The 23,807-nt window shown below is 37.6% G+C and overlaps 1 protein-coding gene and 1 non-coding gene across 7 annotated transcripts in view; one reads left to right on the plus strand and one right to left on the minus strand.

Annotated features, from left to right (window-relative positions):
* Positions 1 to 5,967: 5,967 nt before the first annotated feature.
* The window catches only part of LOC119785108 (nuclear receptor coactivator 7), a 33,383-nt gene continuing 15,543 nt past the window's right edge, over positions 5,968 to 23,807 (plus strand). Inside the window, exons 1-2 of one of the 6 annotated variants that reach the window (XM_038287528.1) lie at positions 5,968 to 5,986; positions 14,078 to 14,211. In XM_038287528.1, the coding sequence (XP_038143456.1) occupies positions 14,174 to 14,211 (38 nt within the window). In that variant the 5' untranslated portion in view covers positions 5,968 to 5,986; positions 14,078 to 14,173. Of the gene's footprint in view, positions 5,987 to 13,227; positions 13,391 to 13,498; positions 13,754 to 13,803; positions 13,941 to 14,077; positions 14,212 to 23,807 lie in introns of those variants that run through there. The other 5 variants (XM_038287530.1, XM_038287529.1, XM_038287526.1 and 2 more) reach the window with 5 other exon arrangements.
* On the minus strand, positions 12,939 to 13,010 carry trnae-cuc. Its single transcript has one exon. It is a non-coding gene; the product is annotated as a tRNA-Glu (tRNA).

Here is a 23,807-nt window from a genome sequence, read left to right on the forward strand (position 1 = left end):
AAAACAGGGATGAGATCCGCTGGTCCCCAAATCAGGCCCCCTCAGTCCTTAGCGGCACTTAGAAATCCTGTCCATAAAGGTTAATAACAGGACCACTGACAGAGGGCAGCCCTGACGGAGTCCAACCTGCACTGCAAACAGGTCCGACTAAGTGCCAGCAAAGCAAACCAAACTGCTGCCCTACTTATACACAGACGGGATGGCCCCCTAGTTAAGGGCCCCCGACTCCATACTTGGGAAGCACCTCCCACAGGTCACCATTAGGGACACGGTCAAATTCCTTATCGAGGTCCACAAAGCAAATGCGGACTGGTAGGGCAAACTCCCATGAACCTTCAAGCACCCTGAAGACTGTAGAGCTGGTTCACTGTTCCATGGCCAGGATGAAAACCCCACTGCTCCTCCTGAAGCTGAGGTTCCACAATTTATCCCCTCCTTGAACCGGATGTCATAGATTACAAATTTAAAGTTCACTGCTATCTGACCATATGTGAACATTAAGTATAAATTAAAAAGGGCTTCAATTACATTTTTTCCCATTCTGTTTAAATCAGTGGTTCTCAAACTTTTTCTGTCATTCCCCACTTTGGACAAGGGGGAATTTTCAAGCCCCACCTGTCCCCATCGCCCCAACACAATGCTAATGAAATACGCAACAATCTTAAAATGTTCCAATTTTATTGAACAAGTAGTATCTAAATACAAACTATCTACATCAAAAGACAGCAAGCTCAAAAATAAAGAAAATAAAAATGCAGCTGTGTCAAAATTTGTATCAAGCTCAAAGATAGAAAAAATTAAAGTTCCACTCTGCAATCTGTTAATAAAAGAAAAGAAGTGAAATCCATCTGGCAAGACAGGTCTATTTATCCCTGCATTAGTGGCTGCAATGAGCCTGTTTTGCATTGCACAGTTTCTCAAAACGGGGTTGCAGGCTTGATACTGCCACTCTCAAGTCATGCTCAATGTTCTGCTGAGATCTGTATTTTGTTTTCATTGAAGCAACAGCTGAAAAGCCCATCTCACAGAGACATGATGTGGCAAAGGGAAGAAGAATGCACACAGCTCTCTGCCCGATGAGTGGATACTCCCTCTCCACTCCAAACCAGAATTCACTATTAGTCTGAGCATTAAACCTGAGCCTTAGGGTGGAGTCAGACGTCATGTCAATAAACTGGTCCTATTTATTTAAGATAAAATATTTCAAATTCAGTTATTTATGATCAACCTGCGCCGTCAATCCCGGCGCATGTGCGCTTTATTTGCAGTCTGGATGCACATGCTGTGTCTCTGAGAGGACTCCTGCGATAGCGGGGGAGAACGGGGTTGGGATGGGGGAGGCGCCCCACGGCAGCACCTGCCGCTGGAGGACAAGAAAAGGAACGATACGTGCTTTCACGTAAGAGTCTTCAAAAGGCGCTAGATTTGTCGCTTTTTTGAAAAAGAGTCGCTGGAGGGGTCTGAAATATAGCGACAAAGTCGCGGAGTTGGCAACACTGGGGCGCGAAAGTTTATTCCGTTACAAATAATATGCCGACGTCACGTCAATCATTATTTTGGCACTTCAGTTCCAGGTGAAACTTTTCTCATATCTAATGTTCTGCATGTAGGCTAGTAAGGATTACTTTGTGGGTTTGATTGGTCTAAAAAGCGGCAACATACAGCTATAAGGACAGTTTGCTCTCACACGTTCTACATTTATAGTCACACGACACACATACACACACACACACATCGGAACTTGGCGCGCCCCACCTGTCACGTCTCAATTCCCCACCAGTGGGTCGCGCCACACACTTTGAGAACCGCGGGTTTAAATGAAGTTCCTTGGGAACCGTGGTTTTATGTGATGTTGACTATCCAATGGAACACTAAATGAAGGTCAAAAAATAAAGCAAAACATCTATCTACCTATCATCTGTCTGTCTGTCTGTCTGTCTGTCTGTCTGTCTGTCTGTCTGTCTGTCTGTCTATCTATCTATCTATCTATCTATCTATCTATCTACATTTTAATTTGTTTGCATTAGATTAAATAGCATTTGCATTCAGAAAAGCTCCATTCAAATTGCACTGCAGGGAATAAAATTGAGAAAAAAAATTTCACGTTACTTTTATGTAAGTTGGTAAGTTGTCATTTTTTTAGTGCATTTGTTAGGCCCTGAACTCCAAATTGTGGATTTGGAATTATAATGGCAGATTGTTTGTGAGAGAAAAAGTGAGGGAATGTCTGTTGGAAGGTACAGGTCAACAGGTGCAAGTTGTGAGGTTTGGGGAGGGAAGGCCTCATGGAAGGCTGTAGCAGATGAAGTTTTACATCATTAAGTGCAGGTGCAGTACTCCCAAAACACCCCCTCCCCCCACATACTGATATCTTATGTCATCTAAACCTTTCTAATTTTCATACTTCAGCATCATTAATCTAAAAGAAACTGCACATTGCATCTTTGTTTGTCGGCTCAATTCTGGTTCGTTGCACTCACGGGGAGCAAGGTGAACCATCAATCTGTCCTTTTCTCAAGCATATATTTCCTATGTGTGTCACAGATGTTTTCGGAGATGGATTTGTCGGATGAGGAGTGGAGACTTGCTTATCAGTGTGTTGTCCTCGATAAGCAAAGGAGATTTGTAACCGTTGTAGTTGGTCAGTCTTGGGTTTGTGTGTGTGTGTGTTTGTGTCTTACGCTGACCTCTTCCCTGACGAGCTTGTAGGAGGAAGAAACAAGCGGCCTTGACAGAGAACGGGGAGGGGTGAGATCTTAAATAAAAACCTGTGAAACAAAGACGCTGTTGTTCTGATTCCCAGTCTTGCTCTAGTTTTCCTCAGATACACACTCATTTTATCAAAAGTCATTTTTTTACTTACAGCACCTTTTATACGTATTCAAAGTTTCACTTATAAAAACGTATTTGTATTTTTGCTTGATATTATAATCCAACACAAAGAAGTGCATATGCAGCTTAAAATGATCAGTTGTTTACTAAATAAATTCACTAAGCTTTTCTAGAAAGCATCTGAGGGCAACTTTGCACTACTTTGTGTTTTTCAATCACATACAAACTTATTTTACTACACTGAAAAGTTAAGTTGTAACATTCAGCATTCACCCTCTCAACCTCTACACAAGACAGAAATGAATAAAAAAGGAAAACACAAGCAACAAATGCATATTACAACAACAATTTTAATGAAAACTACACTGGATTAAATAATAAAAGATGTATTTAGAGGCTATAAATTCTAAAAATCTGTCAGCCTGACTAAGTCAATCGGGATGTCCAGAGCTTTATCAAACTATTTCTCCAATATTGTGATGATGCTTTTTTTTTAAAAGCCATATAGATCTCTATATTATCTAATTTCTATAAAAAACAAGCTTCTGTAAGATCATTTTATTTTGAAAAAGTTTTTATGTCACATCGGTAATTATCTTTTTTGTTTTAATTTGTTTCCACTGAATTTGTTAGTCCTTCCTTTGAAATAAAGCATTATCTGTTCCTTGTCAGATTAATGTCCTATATACATGGCATAAATGGTGTCTGACATAAACAGTCTGTGTTTGATGATACAGGATGAGAAAAATGCATTAATGGTGCTGACTTCTTAAATTACATGTGATTTAAATGTGATCCTTATCATACAGTAGTTAATTATATTCTTTCCTCTACAAAATATTTTGGAGTAAAATCTCTTCATTCAAAGCAGAATCAAGGAAACAGGGAAGTTATAATCTTCATGTGTGGAGCTAGACTGTAGTAAGAAACAAGGAGTGGTAAAAAGATTTTGTATTTTTTGCATCTGATGAATAATATAATACACTATTAAGCTGTAACTTACGTTTTTTGCTGCTCTCTTTGCCACATCTTACTTGCAAAAGAGATATGGAATCTCAGTGAAGCATCCATCCATTGTCTATCCATACTGAAACTTTCAGTGATGTGACAGTACCGGTTGCCTATCTGCAGTGGTTACTGAGAGAGAGGCGGTATCAACCCAGAATTTGGCGATTTAAGGGCAACATATGAATGATAGCCTTATACTCACACATGCACACACACCTAAAGGGAATTTATAAAGACCAACTGAACTGAGATGCATATTTTTGGACTGTGAGAGGGGGTGCATGCACAGGACCCAAACCCAAGACTAATTTGATTTAAAGCAACAGAGCAAATGACTGAGAAACTGTGCAACACTCAGTGAAATCAGGTGAAAAAGATTGAGAGAATTAATAAAAATATTCAGGATTTTAATTGCTGGGGAAACTGTAGTGTTGTGTATAATCAAAAAAATATTTTGTTTATTCTATTTTCCATGCTGAGTGACCCAAGTCTCCTGATCTCTGCCCTCTGGCTGACACTTTAAGAGATGGGCTCATTAGGCATTTTAATTGGTCCAGTGCAGAAGCTGTATGTGGGCTGGTTTGTGGCCTGGCCACCCGCCAAGCTTAAATAAACTAACCTGGTGGAAACACTATGCAGACTGAGAAACAGATCAAATAGAGCAAAGACAAATTTGGACTCAAACAAGATAAGATAGGAAAACCAGTTAAGATGTGCTTTGAGTGCCTTTGTCAGAGTTTAATCCATGTGAATTTATTTCTACGGGAATCTTTTCCCGGACCTCTATATCTAAACTCACAGGTTTTTGACCACAGCTACTCCCTCCACATGACAGCTTGTTGGCCTTCTCAATATAAAACTGTCCTCTTGAGACTAAATCATCTATTCAGAAGATGTTTTATCATTAAATAAGCAGCGCTGCAGTTCAACCGTTTTTTTTTTTTTATACACATAACATCTGTTAAGAATAATTATATTAAAGTTACTTTTCCTTCTGAAATTTAGAAAATGCACCAATGACTAGAGAGCATCTTGCCAAATCCATCTTTAACTCATTTTCTTTTGTGTGTGCATATGTGTGAACCAAACTGAGTGTGTGCTATGGCGTCTATAGCTTGTGGCGAATCCATCAAAGCTTATCATTATAAGTAAACATGACATAGTGGACAAAATGTCTTGTGCGCCGCCAGACCTGCTATCTGACCACGAGCCATATCTGCGATGATGGACTGATGTGGCGCTGGCCCGGACTAACCAGAGTCAGAGAGTTTAGAGTGGGAGGCAGCATACACTCTTACACACACACACATACACACTAACGCTTGAAAAGACACTTCAAAAGGGTGCAAACATGCAGAAAGTCGGGCACATTTATATTACCTTATATCTTCAAGATCTTAAAGGAATACGGCCGTTCAGTGGATGAAAAGTTGACTTATTGCTCAGTCGTAAATAGGCAGACACTGAAATAATCCGTTTAGAGTTTATAGCTGTTATTTATAGGCAAATGTTTATTAAGGTTAAGAGATTGTGTATTTCTAAAGCAAAGAGAGGACTTTTTTCTCCTAAAAACTAATCATTACTGTACATGACAAGCCTCTTTTTTATGGCAGGTGAGATCAGAGGAGAGTTAAGTAGTCTTGATGGAGATTTATTAGTAATGTAACTCTTTATATTCTGTCCTTGTGGCTTCTCTATATAGAATGAACTATCTCTAGGAGGATCATCAAACCAAAGGGGAATTTTTGAAAACCATATGGATTCACTATATTTTTAAATGTATTTTCCATTCGTCCGAAGTTAGATATCTTGCATGTGTGTGAAGTGTTGAGGTCAGCCCGCATGTTCCTTTACTTGTTACAACATCACTGATAAGCAAGGTAAACAACCCTGTGCTGTTTGCTCCCCTGCAGCAGTGACACGATCAAGAGACCAAGACGATGGCCTCTAATTTTGTTTGTAAAGGTACATTTCTGTTTTCTTCCAAGTTTTTGTTCAGACCTTAAAAACAGCCTGATCCATGTTCTGGGTGGGGGCTCTAGACGTCCGTTTTGCCTCAACTTCAACAGAGATAACCTCTTTGCTGCTCTTCAATTTCTAGGTCAAAAGTTGTAGCTGCAGAGCCTCAACTGATGGCAGATTGACAGTAGGTAGAGTTTATATATTTTTATTTAATTACCCACTTTTTCTGACAAGGTGAATGACAGGAATGGTATACAGTAAATATTCACACACACAAGCAAAAGTTTGTTTACATATCAATACGAGGACACGATTCTGCCTAATCTAAATAATTATTTATCTTTTTAGAACACACTTACAAAATTCATAATTTTCAAAAATAAGGAAATAGGCTAAAGTAAAAAAAAAGAAAAAACTTTTCTGGGTCTACCCCCATTGCATTCATGTGGAGTGGAGTGGCACTGGATGGTGGGCAGTTTAGGGATGTTCAATGCTAAGTCTTCATCACTTTCATTGTTCGGTTGGCAATCAAGGTATAAAAGTGTTTAGGGGGTCATCAAACCCTGATGTTTCAGTTTTATTTTCTTTTTTTTTTTTGGTTTTATATTCATAATTTGTCTTCCTTTTTAATTCCCTTCTTTCCCTCCAGTCTCATAAGTTTTCTTTTGTTTGTTTTCTTTTGTTCACCTTTCACTAACACTTTTTAGACCCATTGTTAGCTTTGGTTTTAATTCAATCCTTTCCTAAGTTAGGCAAAAAAATCCAACACATCAAGCATCAGTTTAAAAATGAATAAAACATTTCTGCAACATTCTTGTTGTCTTGCTGATGTCTCCTACAACTTTAGGCTCGCCTCTGAGTTTCTGATTGAGAAAAGCTGAGAAGAGAAATTAAAAATAGCGCTCTGTAGTGCTAACCAGTTACACAAAGTCTAAACAGTTAATGTCCAGGACGTTGTCATTGGAGACCTTAATGTGCTACAGTAAGTTAGAACCGTCCTACTTTGTGGATGAGCTAAATAACGCAGTGAGGGATAAAAAAGGACAGACAGAAAGAGGGAAATCTAAAGGATGTCCAACACTTCCTGTGGAAGGTTGTATTTGTTGATTCGCTGCAGGAAGTGCAGTCTTAGTACAGTCTTAACTTTTAACTGTCTCAGTGGATTCGCTGATCTAACTTCTTTAGTCGTGGCCTTAAAGCAGGGTGCTTGTATTTATAAAAGGCTTTAATTGCCTGGTTCAAAACCCACAGACTTGGTCAATGAGCAAGAATCATAGACAGTGATACTTGTGATTCTTGTATCTTGTGCCAACTGCTCACTAGTGTCAATTTACATGCTATCTTTATGTCGAGCTTTTCTCAGAGTAATAATTAAAAAGGTGTATCTAACAATGGAAGTAGGCTGAATTGAGCAAACCAAAAGTGTGGAGATGTTCCTCAACTTTTCTGTCAACCAATCAGTGACTGGATATGGTCATGAGGTAGGGAGAAGGAGCACAAATGGAAGATAGAAAAGAATTATATCTTAAATTAATTCTAATTCTACTCTAGAGGTTTATGGGGTGTTTTTAAAAAGAGTCATTCATCAATTGTCTGGCTCTGGTGCTATCCTGTCCTTACCTCTATTGTCTGGGTGATCCATCCCTAAAGAGGGATAACAGTTTCAGGTCCTGGTCAGAAAAGCAATCAGGATCCAGCTGTAGCTGATGGACTGGCTTCACCATGCTGAGTTCAACGGATGAAAAACCAGCAACCAATAGAAGCTCCTCCTATCTGATGCAGCAAGCAAGCGGTTGTCACCATGAATATATGGTGAAAAGTCAAGCAACCAACTCACACTGATCTCATTCAGTGAGATTGCACCATAAGGGATGGATTAAATGCAGAAGACAAACTAATAAAGCTGATTATTATCCTCTGTATGCATAATATCATATTCTGGATTAGACCAGTAAGGGTTGTATACTGCAAAAACGATCTAAAAATAAGTAAACATTTCTTAAATTAAGTGTATTTTAGTAGGTAAATAAGATGATTTGCAAATGGAATAAATACTTTTATTCTTAAAATAAGATAATTTGATCATAAGCACTTGAAATGAGACAATGCAATTGTTTTTCCTTATTTTAAATGTAAATTGTCTTGTTTCATTTGCAAAGTGTCTCATTTACCTCTCAATTCAAGAACAGATGCACTTATTATGAGAAAAAATGATTTATAAGATATTTAGATTTTTTTTCCAGTCGGTAATCAGCAAGCTTCAAAAGTTTCAGAGAAGAGGAGTGGGGACAGAAAAAACAGCTGGAGGGGAGCTGGTACTATAGCTTGTAGTCATCAGATACAGAATTTTGCAAAATGGACCAATGGAGTTTAATTATTTGAACAATTCTCTTTGCACAGTAAATTTAAATTTGGGCATGTTTGGCATGTCTGCCGTTTTTACCCACTAAACCAATTCACTATAGCTCACTTTTATATTTACTTATTATAAAATATGCTTTAATTTCCAAATTAAACATGAATAACTTGCCGTGGAGAAAATCGGGATCATAAAAAAAAAATCTTCATGACACAAACACAGACAGCTCATTTTGAGCTTCTGTTATCTCAGCTGCAGTAGAGTTTATTTGTGTTAAATCTGTGTTGTAAGTGGGATAATCAGTACTCTGTTGTTTATCTCCATGATTAACTCTGTTTTAATGGTTACTTGCCCTAATTGGTATAGTACATCAACATCACTCATTTGACAGTAAATGTTCTGACAAAACACAACAACTCTCCCCATAATAAAGCGGCACATATCTAGCATGTTTAGGCTTATTATAAATGAATTATGACTCCATAATCTCTATCAATTATCATTTGTGTGACATCTCCTTTTTGAGTGTTTAGGTCTCTCTCCTCCTTGTTGCCACTGTGTACTTGAAGTTATCAGTGCTTGTAGTCTAAGCTGGAGCTTTTTGACGTCTGAGCAAAATGATTTTAGATCAATCCAAGGACCGAGCTGGGTCAGACCTCTGTGTCAGTTTAAACAGATAGAGACAAGATATCATCTTCTGTTGCACCAAGTTAGCAAAACAAAGCCTTTAGTCTATGTTGTTGGGAGAATATCCAAACATGGATCCAGACTCAAGCAAAATGTTGAACATTTTTACATTATTTTACTAATCAAACTGTTAGAATAAATTGAATCTATACAACTAGTGTAAAATGTATTTTTTGGGATAGATTTTGATCAACAATTTTCACTTTTTTAAGTTACCATCTCATGAATCTGAATCTTCACCAAGCATTAAAAAAATCCACTCATACTAGAGATGGTTTGTGATCAAGGCATACAAATGGACAATTCAACTGTATTATAAAGGGGTGGCATATAAACCTTTTTCCTTTAAACCTGAGCTAAGATGTGTGTTAATAGAACTTTCTGAGCAGGTCAACTTACCTGCAAGTTTGAATCCAGCATTAGCACTGATGAAAAACTAGCAGAAGTTAGATAAAAATGGATTGCTTTAGAAAAGTAACTTTCTCAAATAGGGCCTGCTCTTAATCCTAAGCAGTGAGCACTGAAAATAATAATTGTCTGGATTTAATAATTAACTCTGCAACACTTAGCAACAACTTCCATTGAGCATTCTCCCAGGAATCTTTCTCCTAGATTATATCGATTTATATGAGTTTTAGCCCACCTTTATTTACAGTAATTTTTTTTTAGCAACATTGGATAGTTAGTTATTTTGGATTTTGGAAAGCCTACTTCAAGTCCTGCCATGGTATCTTAATCAGATTTAGGTCCAGAATTTGACATGGCGACTTGTGGGGGGGGGGTTTTGAGGCAACCGAATTGCTGCATGTTTCAAAGTGATGAGGATTTTCTAGTAAGGAAAATAGTACTATTAGCTCAGTGTTTTACTCCAGGTACTATGTTTGGGGGTTTTTTTTGTGTGATTTTTTTCAAAGTCAGTTTTATTTCTATTAACAAAACGCATACTTTTAAAATCCAGCTATTTCAAACTTTTAATGTATTAACTTATGTCAAACTTTCTGGTGTACCACATGATGTCAGACGGATCCTGACACCAGTTGACTACTTTATTCTACAGGTCTGGTAGTAAACTAATCCCAGCTTTCCACAAAATGTTGTTATTCAATATGACAATCTGAAACCAGTCAGTGTGTCAGAATCCAAAGATATATGGAAGTAGGTAAATATAGGTAAATACGCTATAAGACCCCAAAACATACTACTACTAAACATACTAACTAAAACATACTTCATACAAACTTTGGTGCTGGGCATCTTTACTGTGCATCCATGGACCCAGTAGAGCTGATGGTGATCAGCGTTTTCCCTTTATTTCAAGTGGACTAAATACATACATACTTTACAGATGACAAAGGTCTGTTTGATGTGCACATCCTAAACTACATGACTCACATGAGGCTTTTTAAGGGCTAAAATTATGTGAGTGTGTCCATCTCTGCCTCAGCGTGGTGTCTCTTTTATTTCAGCCTTCTGAATAGACGTAGGTAAAATGTACAGTTAATGAAACCGAGTTCAAGGAAAAGATTTATATAAATGCAATAAGGTAGAAAACTAATTTTTAAGCTGGAAAATGTTCAGGTCACACAGTGGTTCTTGTTATGGGACAATAATACCTAGAGCCACAGGGTCCCTGCCAACACAAACCCTGCTTCTAAAGCCACCTCCCTCCCCACAATCCTTTGCTCTGAGTAGGGCAAGGAGAAGGGGTGGGGGGGCAGATGGGAGGTCGACAAAAGTCTGAACAGGCCAAAAGAGCGACACACCGGCGCCATGGCGATCCCTAAGACAACTTATCTCCTCTTTCTCAGTGATAGCGCCTGTCAAAATAAGGGCCAAGATACACAGCCAGCGAGGAACTGGTTAACTTGTAGGCCGTCCAGCTAGAATGCCAGGGCCTTTGTCTTTCCCCAACCAATGTGGATCACTTAAGCTTTGCTATATTGCCCTTTTCTGGTACAAATGATAAAAGAAATACATCTAACTATATTTCATTAAATGATAATGCTGATAATAGAATATAAAAAGAGATGTCTGCAAATTTAAGAAGCTACTGATTACCCTTCAGCTCTGCTTTGTACTCTAATCAAAGAGATTTTTAAAGTTACCCTTTTGTCTTTTAAAGTTGGGAATAACATAAAAGAAATGATATACCCAGGGCTAACTTATCTGAAAAGGTAGTAATCTGGTAAAGTCTTCCTCATGTAGTTGTAGCTCAAAGATTTAAACTAGACTCTGTCAGCGGCAACATGTTTAATCAGCGTTGATAATAGAAAAATATGTTAAAGGTTAACTAGTAAGACACTGGAGCAAGATGCCAAACAGTAAACACAAAAAGCAACTGAAAACTGTGCATATTTGTTATTTAGTTGCATTAGGTTAAGGTTAACTGGATTTTGGATACAATAGATCCTTTGGCGTCATCTTGTGGTTGTTGTGTTTTTAATATTGTCTTCAAGAATGCATATCCTTATTGTGGACCGCCACTATTTAAATACAATAATGAGGCAAGAAAGTATGTTTTTGTGCAATTAATTAATTATAATAAAAAAATACATACCTTAAATAATTTTTTTTAGTATAAACATTTCTTAAATATTTAGCAAACTAATTTATTACGAGCTGACACAAACACAAAAACATGAAAGGGAATAAATAACTAAATGTGAGAAATCTAATTAGGCTAAAAAAACATTTATTCAAACTTTGGTTATATATATATTTGTTATATTACATTTTGAGTATTATTTTGTTAGCCGTTTCAATCAAGGGCTGGTTTCAGACAGCTATGGACAAGATTAAATATTACACAAAAGTATTTCTATGTTATCAATAAGAATCTAAATGGGGGGTTTTAAAATTTAAAATACACACATTTTAGGAATAACTAAGTAAAAATCTTTACCATGAATATCATACGATTAAAATATTTAAAATTAAATTTTACCAAGCCTACATAAGTATCCATTAATAGAGATAAATTGTTAATTTACAATAAAATGCAATGGGTCTTTGCAATTATCAATAAATTAGTGATATATCCTTTAAACGTATAATAAGCAATATTTAACTTACACTTTTTTTTCCATTTCAGATAACTAGAGATAACTAATATGTGCTAAAATGTGGTACAATTTTGCAAAACAGAAAAAAACGTATCATTATTCATTTTAATTCACTTCAAGATTTTTGTAACTGTTTAAAGTAACTTTTTTCTTGCGTGAAATACATGACCTCCTAAGTCTTTTTTGTGCCAAAGGTGGAAAATTTTACTTTTTATGGCTCATGATGCTTTCTTAAATAATTTTATTACTCATATGTGGTTGATTATATATCTCCAAAATAATTTCGACTGCAGCCTTGAATCGAGATCTTTATTTATATAGCAAAACAGATGCGTTTACCATCTTACCTGGTAATACTACTCTGGAAAACCACCTTGTATAGAAGCACCATAGAGAGCGTTCTGACCAGCTGTCTCACTGTGTGGTGTGGAGGATGCAGCCTCAGACTGGAGGAAAGTGAGGAGAGTGGTGAGAACAGCAGAGAAGATCATTGGGGCTCTTCTTCCCTCCATAAAAGACATTTCATCCCAGCGCTGCGTGTCCCGAGACCGTAACATCATCAATGACCCCTCACATCCCCACTGTTCTCCCTGCTGCCCTTTGGGAAGAGGCTTCGAAGCATTGGATGCAGATCCAGCAGATTCCACAACAGTTTCTTCCCCACTGCCATTAGACTGTTGAATGTTTTTTAAAATGGGTTATGGTATTGTATTTTATTCTATTTATTATATATATATATATATATATATATATATATATATATATATATATATATATATATATATATATATATATATATATATATATATATATATATATATATATATATATATATATATATATATATATAAAATGAAAATGTTAGAACTGTAAATTTACAGTCATGTGTTTATATTACTGTTCTCATATATATTTTGTACTATTTTTCAAGGTAGCACTCTTAAAAAAGATGACATTTTTCAGACAGCTGCTCCAAACGACATTTCTTTTTTTTTACGCTTTTCCAAACAAAATGACAAAAGGAGAAGTTCCCTGACCGGGAATCGAACCCGGGCCGCGGCGGTGAGAGCGCCGAATCCTAACCACTAGACCACCAGGGATCATAACACCTTCTCTCCCACCACACATATAAAAATCTCAAAAATTTCTTTCTGCCATCTACATTTAAGGCTACATAGTTTGTATTTAAAAGACGTTCTGCAATGGAGCGCCATGATAAATTTTTATGAAAAGATAAAATAAAATAAAAAATGGAGTTATGATAAACGACAGGGACGAGCGTCTCCCTCTTTTTTACGGTGGAGACGCCAGAGGGCAGTGCAAGGAAAGAGAGGAGAAGGCTACTAGGCTTTCATGTAGCACTTAGGATGCTTGCTCCTAGTACTTCTTTTTAAGTCAAATTTGCGTTTAATGAAGTCATTGGACTACGAGATTGGAGCCCGCTGTTGACTCAAATTGTAAAAAACAGGGATGTCTCAGGGTAAGCACCTTATGTTAAACCTCTTTCTTTTCTTATCGCCAACAGCAGGTTGCTGTAATGTGTAAACAAAGTGGCTAGCCGTTGTAGCGGCGCGCGGCGTTAGCAGCAGCAGCTGTGTGTGGTCAGCTGGAAGGAAGGCTGGACCTTGTTCGATGCGTCTTTGTTAGCTTAAATCCGTCCCCAACTGATCCGACGGTTTCTCACCTGCTGTTGGCCGTCTTGTCGTTTGCTGTCGCTGCCATGGAACAGGCGTAAGCTATCCCATGCAGACAATATGGCCAGATTTAATGATGTAGCTTGAAATTTCCGTTAACCATTTACTTAGAAGCCCCACAGACGCATCAACTTATGTCAATTTTTAAGGTGTGTCTTTTATTTTCGCTTCGCGATCTAAAATCTCAGTAGGTCTGTTTACGTTAATTGGATTCCCAGTCCGCGCTAATAATAGATCTACACAATTAAACTGTATTACATAATGAAACACATGTTTACTTGGAGCAGATGTGCTAACTGAAGGAGCATGTTTTCCTCTGTAGCAAACTAACCTGAGGTAATGGTCATTATGGGATGCTTTTATCGCACTCTTCTTAAGCTGGCTGACTGTAGGCTTTTTGCAGTCCTACAGATCGCTGCTGCGGATTGATAAAGGCTTCTGATTTCTGATTTACTTCCTTCTTTCAATTGCAGGAAAAAGAAACGTGAGAGTCCATCGTGAGATCCTCATCTAGCTTCATGTGTGGATGTGTTTATTCTAACTACATGCAGAATTGAAGCCCTGGCCTGATGGAAAAAAGAGACAGAAAGCAGGGCTATTTCGAAAGGTAAGACTACTGCAAATAATAGCTATATACCCAACAAATATTTGGGACCAATGTCTGTATTTGAGATTGGGACTGATGCAGTCAAACTGGCCAACAGATCTTAAATTGTGACATATACCCAAGAACTTTATTATTATTTATTGTGCTGATTCTTCTGCCAGTTATTCAGTTTGCTGTGTAGAAAATGAGTTTTCTGATCACTATAATGATGTTTCACCTGAAGGGTGCAGATTTCCACATGATCTACAAGCACAAACAATGCAAATTCAAATGCAATTGAATTAAATGTTATGATTGAGCCTTCTCAGACTTCTTATCCAAATAATTCCTAGAAATGTCTACAAACATGCTTAGATGGGAACAAAATAGTAACATGTGGGTAGAAATTTGGAGATTTACTGAATATTTGATAGGTTTTTTAAATAGACATTCAACCTAATTTTATTAGTAAAACGTTCAGTTGACATTTAAATGGATATAAATAACACTTTATGTATTGTGATAGTTACTTCTTAGATCTATTCTTTATTTCCACGATTGTGGTTCAGTCTTTTCTGTATCTGGTTTCACTTTAAATGCAGTCTGGAACTGTAAACGTTAGCAGTTTCCTGACACTTTTCTGTATCTGTTTGTAAACACAACAAATAGAACTTGTTTGACTCGTGTCTCCTGACTCTCCTGAGTTGGTGCTGAAACCCTGTAAACTGATACCACATCTCTGCAACATTTTTACAGCTTTTAACATTTTCCCTGCTGTTACTTTAAAACTATTGTTGCTAAGCAACTAAAATTACTGCCATAAAGTCAACATGAGTTCAACCTGCTAACATGAACGGTTCTAAAATGGGGCCAATAGGGGCCAGTATATATATATATATATATATATATATATATATATATATATATATATATATATATATATATATTTTATTATTACTTTTTGGATCCTTTGCATTCGTAAAAATAAGGAGACCATTGAGCTCCCACAACAGCTCAATGGGGTTCAGATCTGGTGACTGCGCTGGCCACTCCATTACCGATAGAATACCAGCTGCCTGCTTCTGCTCTAAATAGTTCTTCCACAATTTGGAGGTGCGTTTAGGGTCATTGTCCTGTTGTAGGATAAAACTGGCTCCAATCAACCACTGTCCACTGGGTATGGCATGGCGTTGCAAAATGGAATGATAGCCTTCCTTATTCAGAATCCCTTTTACACTGTACAAATCTCCCACCTTACCAGGACCAAAGCAACCCCAGACCATCACATTACCTCCACCATGCTTAACAGATGGCGTCAGGCATTCTTCCAGCATCTTTTCATTTGTTCTGTGTAGGGGTGGGATGATTTATGAAAACAGTCTGATTTATGAAAACTGTCTCGGTTCGATTCGCGTGTGTTTCGTTCGGTTCATGCGCTGCTCCTTTTTCTCATAGGCAAAGTGATTACACTCCAGAGCAGAAGGTGGTGGTACTGCAACCAAAGCCAACCACCAGTAGTAAACAAGAAGAAGAAGAAGCGAAGCAGCTTAGCTGGGTGTAGCAGGGAAAAAAATCAGTTGTTGTGGAGAATTGTGTCGGAATGGCGAGTGGGAAAGAACAGGAGTTGGAAGACGCGCCAGCAGCACTTTATAGGTCTGCTGTATGGGAACGCTTTGCATTTAGAGTGACCTACGATGACGGCGGAAAGAAAGCTGTGGATAAAAGTGCAACAGTGTGCAAGCATTATGCAACACGTTTTGTTTATGCTAACAGCAACATGTCATGCTAACCTCGAAATCCCTCATACTCCGTCAGCAACCCCCGCTCCGCCCCGCTGCGCTCCAGACCGGCTGCTCAAAGCAAAGCCTACAGCCGCCACTGTGGCTCCCGTCCGCTCCCCTCTGAGTCCCTTGGAGATGGTAGAGAGCATGCGCGAGATGATGAAATTCAAAGCAGCAAAACATACTGAAATGATCCAGGGTTTCCGCGGATCATTTAAAATAATTACAATCCATTAGTTTTTGGGGGATTTTTTCATTAATTTCATAAATTTTTATGGGATTTCGGTGTAACAATCAACATATACCGAATCGAACCGAACCGAAAACCGTGACCACGAAACCGTGAATCGAACCAATCCGTGGATTTTGTGAACCGTTCCACCCCTAGTTCTGCGTCTCACAAACGTTCTTCTTTGCGATCCAAACACCTCAAACTTGGATTCATCCGTCCACAACACTTTTTTCCAGTCTTCCTCTGTCCAATGTCTGTGTTATTTTGCCCATCTTAATCCTTTTCTTTTATTGGCCAGTCTCAGATATGGCTTTTTCTTTTCCCCTCTGCCCTGAAGCCCGGAATCACGCAGTCGCCTCTTCACTGTAGATGTTGACACTGGTGTTTTGCAGGTACTATTTAATGAAGATGCCAGTTGGGGACCTGTGAGGCGTCTGTTTATCGAACTAGAGACTCTAATGTAGTTATCTTCTTGCTCAGTTGTGCAACGCGGCCTCCCACTTCTTTTTCAACTCTGGTTAGAGCCTGTTTGTGTTGTTCTCTGAAGGGAGTAGTACACACCGTGGTAGGAAATCTTCAAATTTATAGCAATTTCTCACATGGAATAACCTTCATTTCTAAGAAAAAGAATAGACTGTCGAGTTTCAGATGAAAGTTCTCTTTTTCTGGCCATTTTGAGTTTAACTGACTCCACAAATGTGATGCAGAAAACTCAATCTGCTCAAAGGAACGTCAGTTTTGTGGCTTCTGTAACGAGCTAAAGTGTTTTCAGATGTGTGAACATGATTGCACAAGGGTTTTCTAATCATCAATTAGCGTTCTGAGCCAATGAGCAAACACATTGTAGCATTGGAACACTGGAGTGATAGTTGCTGGAAATGGGCCTCTATACACCTATGTAGATAATGCACCAAAAACCAGACATTTGCAGCTAGAATAGTAATTTATCACATTAGCAATGTTTAGAGTCTATTTCTTTAAAGTTAAGACTTGTTTAAAGTTATCTTCATTGAAAAGTACAGTGCTTTTCCTTCAAAAATAAGGACATTTTAATGTGACCCCAAACTTTATATATATATATATATATATATATATATATATATATATATATATATATATATATATATATATATATATATATATATATGGACATTTGGAAAAAATATATATATATATATGTCAGAAACATCTGTAATCTGGACATAAAATTATATATAATCACACAAATATTTATTTATAATACTTCCAAACCTATATATGCACATTTTTATCTAAAAACAACAGTCTGTACTGAATGCAAGCTAAAAACCTTGAAAAAGAATGGTCTTGCATAGCCAACTGACGTTCACTACAACCAACGTTAACTACATTCTGCCACATACAATATGGCGTTACATCAACCTGCCCCCAATGTGGCGTCTTCTTATGTACGTCTGTGTTTTCAGAGGAAAACAATGGAATATTGTGGGTTTTTTCTTTTGTTTGTTTCTTTTTTGTTTCTTCTGTTTTTGTTCTGTTCCCCCATGAAAAATATATATTTTTCAAATTAGCATTAAGGTAATCTGGTTTTCAAATTAGTAAATCAATGAAGAATATTCTATATCTCAGTGCTAGCAATTATGCTCATGACTCATTTATAAGTTAACCAAGTAGAAAATGCTTCCACAACCATTACCAACTTATATGCATTAAAAGTTAAGCTAAATGCAAACTTTTAATTTGATGCGTTGACTTTGTCTTTTTGACAAAACCGATGCATTACCTTTAGAAAATCTTTAGAAATGTATGTTAATTTTAGATTGCAATCTCTTCCACCTCCTACTTTCCTCACTAACTGGGTATCATCTTCTGTGCTACATGCTTCACATTTACGGCCACCTCATAAGCCCTCCATTTAATCTAAGTAGTGCGTCAGAGTCTCATATGGCTGTTGTTGACGCGCTGGTTGCTGGATTTTGGCAGTATTATTTTTGAAAGGTGATATTGGGGAAACGAGTGGAAAGGGGCTTATCACGTTTAGGACAAATGGAATGATGGGAAGCTCCGAAGCTATCAGCAAATTGCAGCCTTCAGTCTGTGACGTCTGAGCAGGTGAAGCGTTTCACCGTGTTTAACCTCTCAAAGAGAATAAGTGCAGTTAAGAGGTGTGAATCCTGTGAAAAGCGTCATTGGTGTGGATTTAAAGATTAATCCTCGGTTTAGAAAGCTACTTGGCTTTATTCCCTGCATTTATAAAAGCAGATCAGAATGCAAGAGTGGGGCTTATTTCTGAGTGGAATTAGTGAATCTTAAAGAAATGTTTAAACTAGCTGCTTATATACTCTTGCAAATGTGGTTATTAGCCAGCATTACCGTTAGCTGAACATGTTATGGATGCATACTTTCATGGACTTTTTTTCTCTGTTGCATTCACTCCTCATTAGACATTTCATATATTTTTCATTTTGTTGCCCAGCAAGAGAGAACAACTTCCTTACTGTTAAAAGTTATGGATTGGAAAGGACACAACAGTTGTATGACGGATAGAAATTGTATATATTTATTATATATTTATATTCATGTAAAAATAGACTATACAATGAATATTTTATTCATTTTTTTTTAATAAAATGTACATTTTCTTATCTAAGTCTTTGTCGTTCTTTCACTTTTTTACATGTTTTTTTTCTTTACTCTTATTATCCTAATGACTATATTGCAGCAATTTTCACAAACGTTTTAACTGTGCCTTGCGAAAGTATTTGGCGCCCTTGAACTTTGAACTTTTGCCATATTTCAGGCTTTAAACTTAAAGAAATATGGAATTTAACTTCATTGTTTCAATAATTAACACCAAAAGGGTCACAATCATGAAGTGGAACAAAATTTATTGGATGTTTTAAACTTTTTTTAACAAATAAAAAACTGAAGGCCCCTTTCATTTCAGTGCACCAAACTTTCTCCAGACGTTCGGTGAGGATCTCTGATTGATCTAATGTTGACCTAAATGACTGATAATGATAAATAGAATCTACCTGTATATAATAATGTTTCCATATAAATGTACCTGCTCTGTGATTGGGGTCTTTTTGAAGAGAGCAGAGAGCATCATGAAGAGTAAGGAACACACCAGGCAGGTCTGAGATACTGTTATGGAGAAGTTTAAAGCCAGAATTTGATTTAAAAAACGGTTTCCCAAGCTATATGCACTGTGCAAGTGATATTGTAATGGAAGGATTATCAAACCACTACAAATCTATGAAGACCCAGCCGTCCTTGATCAGAGCTACAGAGGCCCATGATCATTCTGGATAAACTGCAGAGATCTACATCAGAGATGGGAGACTCCATCCATAGGGCAAACATCTGTCGTATACTGGACAACACTGGCCTTTATGGAACAAAGCCATTTCTTAAAGATATTCATAAAAAGTCTTGTTTAAAGTTTGCTACAAGACACCTGGGAGACACAGCAAACATGTGGAAGAAGGCGATCTGGTCAGATGAAACCAAAATCAAATTTTTTGGCAACAATGCAAAACGTTATGTTTGGTGTAAAAGCAACACAGCTCATCACCCTGAACACACCCTCCCCTTTGTCCAACAAGGTGGTGATTAATACTGATTGGTAGATGGACTGAGCCAAATAGTGGATTATTCTGGAAGAAATCCTGTTTGGAGTCTGCAAAAGACCTGAGACTGGGATGGAGATTTACCTTCCAACAAGACAATGATCCAAAACATGGAGCAAAATTTACAATGGAATAGTTCACAAATAAACATTTCCAGGGCCGTTTCTCAATATGTGTGTTTATGCATTCTCATGTGCTCGTGTACTCGTGAAACGTCATCAGCCTCAGCCCTAGTACCGTTCCAATCCACGAGAACACAAGACGGAGAATGGAAAAATTCCCTGGATGTTGTTCTCGCCCCTCTCTCAGCGAGTATGCATCAGAGCAGTCTTGTCCGTTCTTGAGATTGAAAGCTGTCCCAGCATGCACTGCGGCAGCAGCAGCTTCCAGTGGTGCGCTCACAGAGCTCAGAGTATTAAATTAAAAGTTCATTTTATGTTGCCGTTGTTCCATAAAAGTATGTTTTAAGATCATTTAAAGCGAGAAAATTATACTTTTAAGCGTCAATATATGGCCCATTTACTGATGTTTGTATGTAATTTTTAAGAAAAAGTTCAGATGTTGAGAGGACCATGCTAACCAACGGAGCTCCGTTAGCCCGTCTGCAGCAGTCCTCTCTGATGGAGGTTTGATTGTTTGATTTTTCAAAATATTAATTTGATTTGGGTTTATCGGTGTTAAATATTATTCCACCAACTAAATGAAAAAAGTAAGAATGTATTATTTTCTAGAGACCATTAAAAACAGGAGGTGAAGTGCAGCTCCAAACAAGCTGAGAGTGTGGTGATGTCACGAGTACGCCTTTGTAACCATATTTTTGCCGTGTGCTCCCGTTCTCACCAAGTCCACACTTTCATGTGTTCTTGTCAAGAAAATACTTGAGGGGGCCACGAGTCCGTACTCGCGTTCTTGTGAATTGGGAAACGGCCCAGATGTTAGATTGGCCGAGTCAAAGTCCAGACCTGAAGCAACTTGCAGCTGTAATCGCAGCAAAAGGTGGCGCTGCAAAGTATTAACTCAAGGTTCTGAAGAATTTTGCAAACACATTTTTTTCCTTTTTTATTTCAAAAAAGTTTAAAACATCGCATAAATATTGTTCCACTTCCTGATTGTGTCCCACTTGTTGTTGATTGTTAACAAAAAGTTATAATTTAATATCTTTGTTTGAAGCCTGAAATTTAGCAACAGGTCAAAGTTCAAGGTGGGTGCAAATGCTTTCACAGGGCACTGCACATCATCAAATTCAATGATGACAGAGACTTAAGAAGATGAATATATAATTATATTATTTGATCGATATTATTTATATTTAGAATTATGAAACATTTCTTTTTATCGTTGCTGCATTCTGTATTTGTTTCAATTTAGGTTTTTTTTATGACTGAACACGTAAACCCGGAAGGGAGTGCTGCAAAGCCATGTGGCCTGCTGTGTGTTTGGGAGAGAATCACCGTTCAGAACAAAAGTAGTCCTTATCTACCTACACAGCTACTGCTGCAACAACCACACCCTCTCAAATTTAAAGTGCATGCCGCTTTGTTTCCTGGTGAAACGAGCAAAGGTTAAAATGAGGATATCCAACAGTTTGGTGTTACCTAAAAGTCGTATTTCTTTAAGATTTGTTTTCATTATCTCATGCCCACTGTGTATTGTTTTGTTAATGTTGCTAAACACTAAATCATAACAATTGAACTTCACTGATCCCACATTGGAGAAATTTACATCTGCATGTGACCCATTCTTTTGGGGAGCAGTAGGCTGCCATGGTGTGGCCTCAGGTGAGCAGTGTGGGGTTAAGGGTCTTTGCTCAGGGATCCATATTGGCGGTCTGTGGGAGTGGGGCTCGAACTCAGAACCTCAGGATTCCTGATCTGTATGCCCTAACCACTAGGCCACCACTCCCCACTATCTTGCTAATGTTTGTTTCTAAGGGTCTGAGGTGATAAAACTCCATGCATGTTTGGTCTAGGTAGTGGATAATTATTATTTCAGTTGTAAATTGACTTATTACATTTAAAAATTGACACCAGTGTTCATATTAATCTGATCTCAACAAGAACATACAGTTTAATAGTCAACATAGGGTTGAGTGTCTTTTCAGGTGGAAAATCGAACCAATAATCTACCAATTGCTCATTGATTTCTTTTTTTTTTTAGATTAATTTGTTAAGCTAATAAAAGCTGGTCTAATAAGCAGTGACATAACGAGTTCAATTGTTTACCTAAATCTCAGTATTATAGAGGTCCTACATGTTTATTATGGCTGAGAAGGAATCACCCTCAGGTCATTGCTGCCCTAAAGTTGACTGTTAAAGTCCTACTGCAATAAACTAATGTCAACGTCCTACAGTAGATATTAAGCTAATTGATGGTCGGGGATTGTAATCATGTAAAAAAAAAGATAAAAGGCTTAGTCATCCTAATATAAATTTATGAACTGCCTGAAATGGGTTTTAAGTTGATTACAGGTTGGTTTTTAATCTTTATTGTATATAAACCCCACTTGGCAAATTTCAGTTTCTTTCTGCCATTATTTTTTTTCTGATATAGAAATATTAATTTTAGAGATTACAAAATGACTATGATTCTGATTAGTAGTCTGCACCTAGTGGCTCTTGGAGGTATTGCACTTTCTCTTTTTTCAAATGGATGGGTTCTGATTTTTTTTAAGGCTTTGAAGGACAAGAATTTGAAAGAAAACTTAAAAATATATGATTTTAACATGGTGACCAATCAAAAAATAGATTACTTTTTCAAGGGTTTGCTTAATCTCAAAGCCTTAAAATTCAGTTTCTACCAGGTTTCTAGAGCAATGCCTCAAAGGAGCACAGATGTACTGTTTACAATCAGAATGTTATGGGTAAGGAGAGCTGAGTAGTATATGGAGAAATGAAAGGGATCCTTTGATCTGAGGGTTTGAGAAATGGCCCTAAGTGAAACAGATGCTGCTGCTGAGAGTTTATGCAGATTCATGATGTGTCTAAGACTACAGCAGAAGAGCCCTTAGCTCTGTCTGTCTGCAGCCTTATCGACCCAATCTCATCATTCCCATTTAAGCATTTCCATACTTAAGTTTGTTATTGCGATGGTCTGTGATTAGCTTATTATGTGGAGCTCTGCAGGAAAACCTGAATTCCGATAGTATTTAATTTTTAGCAAGAAGTTTTCTTACATTTTCTTTAGATATATTCTTATAGCATACAATGCCTTTTCAAACATGATTTGAAAACAATATTTTTCAATATTGGTTACATTAAATCTATAAGCTTTAAAATATTTTAATGGGATGTTATGTGATAGACCAATACAAAGGGGAACATAGTTTTGAAGTGGAAGAAAAAGAATGCAATCCAAAAGTTTCCTACTGTGCTTTTATTATGCTCCCATAAACCCAGCTCCAAATCTTTTGTAGTCAGTCTCTACTACCCTTGCACATCTGCGTACTGAACTCTTTCTTTCTTTTGCATAATTAGCATGTCTGAGCACCGGCCTCCTCCTGGTTTTTTATTTGATTCAGGTTTGGGCTTAAAGGAATAGTACACCCAAAACATGATTAGCCTTCATTTTCTACTCACCCCCATGCTGAACAAAACTCTGGAGTACTTTTTTGATATCTCAAATGCATCTGGAGATCTGGGAGGCTTCTTGCTGTCTGCTGACATTCAAATAATGGAGGTCTATGGCGCCTGAGGCAGAAAGGTCCATAAAAGTCCACAAAAACGTGTCAATATTCCTCCATACTGCTCGTCCAATGTAATCCAAGTGTCCTGAGTGGGTAGCGTCCATAATTTACTCGAAACGAAGTCATTTAGAACGTTTTAGAGCCTAAACAGTAGTGTATAGGATTTCCTAATAGCGCCCCCATGCGCGCTCACGATTCTACGGAAGCCGGCAGACCAAACCAGCGCATTCAGCTCGGCAAAGAACTCATGCTCTTCCTCAACACTGAAGTCCTCAGACATTTTTCTTTTGTTGTTTCTTTCTTTGCACAGG

The sequence above is a fragment of the Cyprinodon tularosa genome, unplaced genomic scaffold (genome assembly GCF_016077235.1).
Source record: "Cyprinodon tularosa strain WSP-4 unplaced genomic scaffold, ASM1607723v1 ctg24, whole genome shotgun sequence".
Taxonomy (NCBI): domain Eukaryota; kingdom Metazoa; phylum Chordata; class Actinopteri; order Cyprinodontiformes; family Cyprinodontidae; genus Cyprinodon; species Cyprinodon tularosa.